We start from the raw sequence: 9,517 nt of genomic DNA on the forward strand, positions 1-9,517 counted from the left end.
CTCAAGGATCGGACTCGATGCCCACGAGAAGTGGCACCAGCGGCAAGGTTGCGATTTTCTAGAGTAAATTTTACTGCTAAATTATCCACTAATCTAGTTTATAATAGCATATTTGTCATAGATTATGATCATATTTTTTTGATTTGTTGTTTTACTTTATAACGAAGTTGTCTGTATTAAGTAGATTGTGTTTAACACACAAATTAGTGATTATCAGCTCAACACACAGAGTCATAGAAATTCTACTTGATTTAAAAGTAAAATCGGTAAAAGTAAAATAAACTGCTCTGGTATCGGATCGGTATCGGTGGCTACAAAGAATTTTTGGTATCGGATCGGTTCTGAAAAAATGGTATCTGTGCATCCCTAATTAATAGTTGCATTTTCAGTTGAATTTGGGGAAACCACTTGAAACATTTGTTGTGCTGAGCTAATTCAATTACTTTTACAGCTGAATGTCTTTAATTTTTCAAAAAAAATAATCTATCCTATGTTCTAATACTTGTAGTATAATAGATGGGTACTTACACATGTATGAGTTCGCAGATACTGACGCTTTCATTTAGCTCCAACCCCCCACCACCACCAAGATGGTTCCTTCCCCTCCATCCTCCCCACCACCACCAGGATGGTCCCTTCCCATACCTCCCAGGGGGTCGGCTGCGTCCATAAATCTAGAGTCCGTACCCTCGGATTGCAAGCTACGGACGGGGCTTACGCCAAAGAACTTTATATCATAATATTGGTTGCTGGGCTGTTAATAAATGTATAATTGTTGCGGTATTTATTCTCCTGAGTCTTTCTGGTAGAACTAACAATGCATGTTAAAGTTGTGTGATGTAGTGCTAATTTCAAATATTCTGAAAATTTTTAGCCCAAAGCTTTGGAACATGTAAAAACCTTTTGCCATGTAAGTACTTATTAGTCATGTAGTTTAATTGTATGCAACACTTTTAAGAGACAGGCACACTAAGGCTTATGTTTTTAGTCAAAATACTTAGGCTGTGTAATTGTTATGGAGATTTAATTGTGAAAAGTAGAATGGATGTAAACGACAAGCAGAAGCTGACATGAAACATTTTAACAAACTTGGAGCAAAAATAGATACTTATTATACAGTGAAGTATTACAGTATAAAATCCATCCCTCATCAACACTTTATGTCTTAACAGTTACAGAAAGCTTATGCTGGGTTTCCATATTCTTCTACAGAACACACACGTGACTAGAAGTTACATTCATGCAGACAGAACAGATGTTTTTGTTATAATATTACCAAACCAAACATAAAAAAATATTTAGCAGAAACCACAGAAGTAAATGCCACCAAAATATGTTGATTAACTAGTTGCCAACATTTGATCGTAGATTGAACTGATCCGATCAAATCTCATCTGTTTTCAAAAGTTGGTAGTTGATCTTTGATCCCCTGGATTTGTAGACCATCATTCCACACACCATGGCAACTACTGCTACAACACATGCAGCGACCAAAACAAGGTTCAGGTTCAAGCTTGGACTGATGGTCTCTGTAAACAAACCAGGGACATTAGCATTTAAAATTCCTTACCTTTTGCACAATCTGCCTAATCTACCATGGTAAAGTTAGGACGTACCAGTGAGTGATGCACTCCTCTTCAGCCGCAGGGGTCCCTGGGAGATGAAGTGACTTCCGGTCTGGATGGCAGCTTCTCTTTTGTGAACGTGCGAGGATGATGCAATGACCGTGCCGTTGGTGCAGCCCTGAGCACAGCGCGTGTTGGGATTGTTGGCTTGACATATGATAATGGAGCAGCTGATGAACACCTAGAGAGGAAATTCAAAAAACATTATTACAGTATATAGAGCATGTCTGTCGGTCTTCAGTGTTTTATTTTTTTATTATTTTTATTATTTTTGGTCCATCCTTACCTGGTCATATTGTCCAATAAACTTGAAGGCCTCCATACTGAACTTGACACTGGACTCGTGACTTGTGTAGATTTGAACGGTTTCATCAACCCCGCATCTGAAATACATTGACAAATTGGATTGGATTAATTTGTCGGAGAATGGCACTGCTGTCAAAGCATTTATTTTGGACACATATTTACATTACATTCTTAAAAATAATGGTTCTTTTTTTGCCATTTGGGATACTCAACCATGTAGTATATGAATTTTATTAGGTTATTTTGTCATTCAACATCAGAGTCTATTACTATAATAACACTACTGGAGTGTTTTTAGATTCTTACCCATTTGTGATGATGGGATAAGAGATGGGATAACTGGGATTATCATAGGGTGTAGCAACACAGGACTCAAGGAAGACCTCAGTGTTTTGCACTAAATTGACAGGTTCGATCTCCATGTAGATCGGCTGTCCCACGTTGTACTCCAGTGGGTAGGTGTTGGGATTTCTCATGTTACTGAAACTGCCAGTCTGATAAAACTCAAACTGATAGCTGAATGAGCCGAAGCCTCTCTCAGTGAAGTTGACAGCTGGCCTGTGAGCATCAAACCTTGTGGTGATGGTGCTCTTTTTCTGGTACTTGCACATGACTTCAATTCCAATCTCATTTTTCCTGGTTATGATATGGTTTGGATCATCGAAAGTAACAATTGTGTTCTTGAAGAGGAGATGTTCCTCAGTCTCCTTCAAAGAAACAAGTTTAAAAGTAGTTTAGATGCAGTGGAAAACTTTTTATTATTATTTATATCTATAGAAACTCATTGAATTCTTTACTTCGATTTGAGTACCGCATCCGGTAAGAGAGAAAGTTGTGTACACATGAGTGCTATTGGAAGAAACTAAACACGAAGCATTGTTGTTTAGCCGCAAGTGATCTCCATGGATCCCTGAAATAGTGGCTCTCTCTATTGACACTGACATTGTATCTCTAGAGCAAGTCACTTGTGCTCTTGGACCTTGAACGAATAAAGAAAAATCGTGAGAATGTAGATAAACTTCCTTTTGCTTCAAGGGCACACAAATAATTCATACATCAAATCAGATGTCAAGAAGAATTTCAATAAAGGCTGTAAATACCTTCAGCCTCGACCACGACAATAACACACCTCATCTCAGACTGATAGTTCCTATACCTAAAATATTACGATTAATTAGCTTCATTTCATATGGCACATTTGTCAACACTTTACTTTACAGTGTCCTTGTTACATATGTTACACGTAGTTACAGTAGTAATAAATATATTATGCATAATTACATGCAACAAACCCTAAACCAAACCCTATAGTAGATACATGTTCCTAATTATTATTACACAGTACTTAAATGCACTTAAAATAAAGTGTAAACACACATTTTGATTTAATTAATCTAAATGTGTAACCATACCCATATTGGCCCTCTGCAATGAAGCAAATTGGAAAGTGCTGGCCAAAATTATCTGATGTTGGTGTCCAGTTGATCACATGCTCTCCAGTGGTGGTGGTCTCCTTTGTGCTGTTCAGAGGTCCACTAAAGACCACATCAGTGATGCTGGACAATCGGAAGAAAAGAAAATCCAATTAGATGCACATGTATCAGTTTAAATATTGAACTGAAATTACCTTGTTTTGGAAGTTACAGTGGTTCTAAACCTTTTTTGACTTCATGGCCCTTTACTGTCTACAACAATATTCGCATTTACAGAAATTAGTGTCCATAGATTTAAAGGGTCACTCCACCCATTTCAACATTAATCTTTATTGAAAGTGGGTTATATATGTAGTCGAAATGTAAAAGAAATTTTGAATTTGGTGCCCTCTTGACCGAGAAAAGACAGAAAATAACTTTGGGGCGCATTTTTATGTAAGACAACAACTCCCACAATGCAGCTCCGCAAGCCACAGCTCCGCAAGCCACTCCCACTAATCCAGAACAGCGCAAACATCAGAGAAATCACTCTTCCGTCTACAAGAAGGCTAGCTGCCAAATGAGTTTGAAATTTATTTCACAAAAAATGTCTAGTTAGTTGGCTGTGGCGAGCAGGACGAGGGCGAGGGACGTGAGAGGACGACGCGAGTGATAATGAATGACACCTGTGCAGCGGTCTCATATCTCTCACGGAGGAGCGGAAGCACAAAAGGAACAGGCCTGATTTTATGTTTTGTTTCTGTTGTGTGTGGCCAGCTGGCTTATACTTTTGTTTTGTATTTGTTTATTTTACTATTAAAACGTTCAAATGTTCGCCGGTTCCAGCCTCCTTCTTCCCACATCAACGAACCCCGTTACATTGGCAACCTCATTAGTGAATTACTCGTTTGTATTTCTTTCTATATGGTGAATTATTGCATGATACCTGGATGTTCAGTCAGGCGAAACTAGGATGGTTCACATCACAACACAAACGTCCGTGTGGTCGTCTGATTCAGAGATTTCGTCCAGGAGAAATTGCGATCGTTGAAATTCTCTGCAGCAGACGGACTCTATCTGTGTCCGTAGCGCACAGCGAGAGCACACGCACCAGCAGCCCGCCTCAGCTCGACCCAGTCCGGGCTCCTCGTCCGCGACAGGCAGCCGCCTCCTGATCCTCCATCAGCCTCAGCTGCTCTTCACTATATTGCGGCTCGTAAAGATAGCCACGAACAGCGGATTCGAGCAGCAGAATTTCAAAATCCTCTATTCCATATCATGTTTAGTTTCTTCCGTCATTGTCGTAACTTCCTATATCCACAGCGCTTGTTAGCTTAGCTTATAAACAAGATGGCTGATATTGCTTTCAGTATCTGCAAGTGAAGTCCCACCCACTGATCTGTGATAGCTCTGTTAGCGCATTAGGCACAACCCCCTATGGGCGGGTTTGAAAGGGTGGGAATTTGTGCTTGTAGTCTATACAGAAATCCCCCCTTTTTACACTTCCTCCTACAATGACGTCAAATGACGATTTTTGCGTCATTGTAGGAGGAGGTGAAAAAGGTAAATAGTAGATTTCTCTCGTCTCAGGGGAAAATGAAAGAATGTTGCACGACCATTCAATAGTATGACTGGTTGTCTAACAATGGACCTCTTAATGCAAATGGGTGGAGTGACCCTTTAAGGGGTGCTATTATGTTTTGTTTTGTTTTTTTTGCTGTTTGAGCTTAACACTTAAATGCATAGCTCAGGTCTTTAGTGACACGGGACGCCATTCATTACCCTCCTCCTCATTAATTTTTTTTTTAAAAGTTAACATCAATTTTCTTAGTTTTCCTCAATCAATTAATTATAAACAATATATATATATATATATATATATATATATATATATATATATAGAATGGCAGTTCTCTCATTACTTAAGGTGTGTAACAGTGTAAGTATATTTTTTTTGCACAACATTAATTTAATCTTTGATGACTGAACAAGTACAATTCACCTTTATTCCACAAGGTAGCAATGTCTGATACACAGTAATGATGTAACATTTCACTCATAGTTACCGCAGGCAGAAAACAAAAGAATAGGATGTATCATTAGCAAAACTTGAAATGGCTCAGCAATTTACTGCAATTTACTGAACACAATCAAATATGAGTGTCGCTGTCACTTAATGGTGGATTTGGTGAAGAAGTGGTCAGCGATCAAAATATTGATTTTGAAGATGTTGAAAAAGATAGTTTTGACAATATATTTGAGATCGCGGATATGAGCCAGATACTGAATGTACTTGGAAATGAGCTCTGATGAGGACAGTGATAATGGTATAAAACATCTGCTCAAACTGAACCCTTCCAAGCTCCAAAGGGTAACTAAATATGCATTATTTTATTCTTCTGTACTTGAGAGTTTTATATTATCATTTCATTCATACCTTGAGTAGATTGCCACAGCTTTTACTCTGATCTCTAGCTCTTGATTGACACGAGCCTGTAGGTGTTCTCCGTGAAGAGGTGTTGGGTGGATGAACCGAGGTAGATATTCACCCTCAGTGCAAGATGGTGCCGGAGCCTCCACTAAACACAAAACATAACATGAAGGTTGTTGCAGAGCATCACAATTAAAAGCCTGGTTTCAGCACTGAACGGCACCTTCTAAAGCGAACTGGAGAGGTATTTTGCTCAGTGATGGATTGGAGGATCCACTGACAAACGGTCTTCTGACCACTGCAGCCAAGGCAGTGTAGTTTAGATTGATGTTCTGGGTGGGATAGTCTTCCATCACCAACTCAAATGCATAAACACCCTGTACTGAAGTGTTGCCATATGACAGAGTACATGTGTTCTGGAAAGAAGAAAGATATGAACAGTGAATGATACATTCAACCAAGTTAGCTAAGAACATGTGGAAGAATTAAAGAAACCACTTCTTACTTTTGTATAATGATCAACATACATGAATGTACATTATTCCTTACATATTCTCACCTGGTCCAGAGTGAATCCGGCATGTTGATTGCACATTCCACACTCATTTGCAGAGAGAACTCCATATCTGCACCTGACCTGATCATGATCTGGATCACAGGACAACAGATTGTAGTTCCTCGGGCAGTTCTGAGGGACTCTAGAAACAATCCAAAAACAGTCATCTTGAAATGAGTTTTACATTGTTGTCATTTTGCAATAAATTTACAACTGTTCCTAAGGTGACTTTTAATGATCATAATAAAAAAAGATAGGGTATATCATACAATTGAATAATAAAATTAAATTATATGAAATATACAAATAAAAATATACATTACAATGACATCATTGTGATATGTTGGTTAGATTTTGAACACCGAACATTCTTATAGTGTAGGAGAGAGAGAGATCTTTTCAGATCAGAATTTTTGTAAGGATTCCTAAAAGCTAAACGACTAAAATTGATAGCACACTTAAGCTTTAAATGCTAAAAAAAAAAAAAAAGTTTTTTGAATTAAGGTTGTACATTTCCTCAAGAAGAAGCACGAAAATGTGAAGTTTCAGTAGTATTTCATTAGAAAAAAAAAAAGGAAATTAAAAAGCTTGCAGACGGAAAACTCTTTTTATGAAGACAAACCAAAATACCTGACAATGGGAAGTGTGGTGGCGACTGGAGATCTGTTGGGCTCTGAGGTGTCAGATCTCACTCCAAGGTCAATGTGTGTGATAAGTTGCCAGTTTCCACTATATGAGACTGTGTTATAGATCCAGCAGCAAGTGCTTTGGCTGTTGACACAAGCATAGACTTTTCATTAGCAATGAATTAGTTTTATACTACCCTTATCGCTATTAGATAATGGTGTAGATTAGTCTTATTCCTCTGAATAAGTGCTTACTGCAGCTGAAACGGGCTGTTGTTGGGGACGGTTCTCTTCATGACTCCCTCAGTCTGACACCAGGAGCCACCATTGGGGCTTCTGTCTACACGACCACTCACATAACTTTTATTGCCACAGTTTCCAGATCTGCAACTCCAGTAATCATATGTATCACAGCTATGAAAGGCATGCTTGAAGCGGATGTCCACCTGAGAGAATACATTTTTAATAACTTCTCAACATCCTTCATTTTTCTAGAATAATATTATAATAAACATTTTAGAATAAAATGGCAGATTACCCTGTCTTGCTTAGGCTAATTTCATAAATACTAACTTATGTATCCTAAATACACATAATACATTATGTTTTTACACGTCTAGCTTAATTGGACAAAATTACAGCCTGATTTTACACAATCAAAATATTATGTGACATTTTCCTAACCAACCATAATATAAAGTTATCATTATATTATTATAAAATGTAATATTATTTTAATGCTAATGCTTTTCATATTTTAAGATTTGAAGTCTAGGACAATGATAAAATAATCAAATCTATACAAAAAGGCGTTTGAAGAATTATTATTATTATTATGAAAGAATTTGTACTTGTAATATTTTTGTGACAGTTATATATTTATTTAAAAAAACGAAAAAATACAAAAATCCCCAGGCAATTAAAAGTGCACCTAATTGGAAAAACACCTGTTTGCTGTTGTGAATAAAGGTCTCACCATGTAGGATCCACTAGGATTCTTTCTTGAGCTGAAGGTCATTGAGCCTCCGTAGAAGTGAGAGGCAGTGGCTGTGGACGCCAGCATCAGCAGAGCTGAGAGCAGAGAAGAGACACTCATGATGCTGATGATCCTTGCCGATCACTGCGCTGCCCTTATAAAGGACCTGATGGAGGAAGTCATCAAAAACAATTACAAGTTTTACAGTAAAGGAAAGAAAAACTAAATTCTACTCCTCCCCAAAGGATGATTGGCATGCAATTGTTTTGAAGCTCCATTTCATTTTTGTACAATAGACTCTTTAAGAGGTTTGTGATTTTGAGATCTTTTATAGTTTCATTAATTTTTATTTTAGTTTTTATTTATTTCCACTTCGTGCTTCAACTTAAACATTTCAGTTAGCTGCCAAGTCAACATTAGTAATTTTTGTTTAGTTTAAGTATTTCCTCTAATATTTATATTTTATTTAATTTCAGCTTTATTTCAATTAACAAAAAACAACAACATTTTTTAATAGTTTCAGTAACCAGTAATAACCCTGAGTAATAAAAGCATTTCAATGTTTAATTGCTCTCCTCAGATGCAATCAGAATTAAGTAAAAGATGTCACAATATGTTTATCTGGTAATCAAATGTGTATAAATCATGTTTTATGCACTCATGAATTATGTTGTTAAATCTGTAGTTGTCATGACACTAAATTTAGGGTTGGGGTATAACATATAACATATATTTCCTCTTTCTCTCTTTTCATCATTTCAATCCTAATCCTATCCTAAATCCTAAATAAATATTTACAGTGTTGCAAATTTTTTTGCAAGTGACATATCAGTAGAATTTGAGTACAATAAACATTTTTTTTTTCCCACATGTTTTTAGATAACTGGTATCAATCAGAGGTAGGTTTGTTAACTAGTTTGCCAGGTCTTCTAAGATAAAGTTAAAACCTGCTTAAAGAGGTTGTTCCACATTTTTACACAAGTCACAGTGTTTATGCAACGTGGGGAGGAAGAAAGATTTTCTGAAAATGAAAAGCATGAAATGGTGCCACATCTTACAAAAGATAAAATAAAACATAAAAACAAATAAAATTTAGCAAAGAATTAATAGAGATTGTTGAACTGTAAACTGTCTGACTTTATCCAGTCAGATAAATTCTTATTAAGGGAAGACAAATTAATTGTTTAAAAAAAAGCCACTGTTGAGCAGCAAAAAGTCTCTGGAGTCTCAAGAACCTCTCCATACAGACTGGCAGTTGTGTGTAAAGATGCATTTCAGCCACTCCTCACAAAGAGAAATGTTTACAGTGGGTGTAGAAATACAGTGCTGGTCAGAATTATTTTCCCCATTGGTTAATATGATCATAGATGGCTGTAAAATAAAAAAAAATCTGCATTGTTTATCCTTTTGATATACATGTATATATATATATATATATATATATATATATATATATATATATATATACAGGTACATCAAAAGGATAAACAATGCAGATTTTTTTTTACATAAAACATAAATAAAATAAAAAATTATATATATATATATATATATATAATTTTTTTATTTTTTATGCAAAAACCTA

General features: G+C 36.4%; 1 protein-coding gene across 1 annotated transcript; it reads right to left on the minus strand.

Moving 5' to 3' along the window:
* Positions 1 to 1,027: 1,027 nt before the first annotated feature.
* Positions 1,028 to 8,052, minus strand: LOC143752265 (uncharacterized). The gene is made up of 13 exons (XM_077245408.1): positions 7,933 to 8,052; positions 7,212 to 7,402; positions 6,961 to 7,101; positions 6,334 to 6,472; positions 5,998 to 6,190; positions 5,781 to 5,922; positions 3,344 to 3,487; positions 3,032 to 3,087; positions 2,729 to 2,910; positions 2,238 to 2,638; positions 1,912 to 2,008; positions 1,617 to 1,806; positions 1,028 to 1,529 (listed from the first exon to the last, which is right to left on the minus strand). The coding sequence occupies exons 1-13, from the start codon at positions 8,050 to 8,052 to the stop codon at positions 1,384 to 1,386; spliced, it is 2,142 nt and encodes a 713-aa protein (XP_077101523.1). The 3' UTR covers positions 1,028 to 1,383.
* Positions 8,053 to 9,517: the final 1,465 nt, after the last annotated feature.

The sequence above is a fragment of the Siphateles boraxobius genome, unplaced genomic scaffold, assembly GCF_051911475.1.
Source record: "Siphateles boraxobius isolate OS27281-9 unplaced genomic scaffold, OSU_SipBor_1 26, whole genome shotgun sequence".
Taxonomy (NCBI): domain Eukaryota; kingdom Metazoa; phylum Chordata; class Actinopteri; order Cypriniformes; family Leuciscidae; genus Siphateles; species Siphateles boraxobius.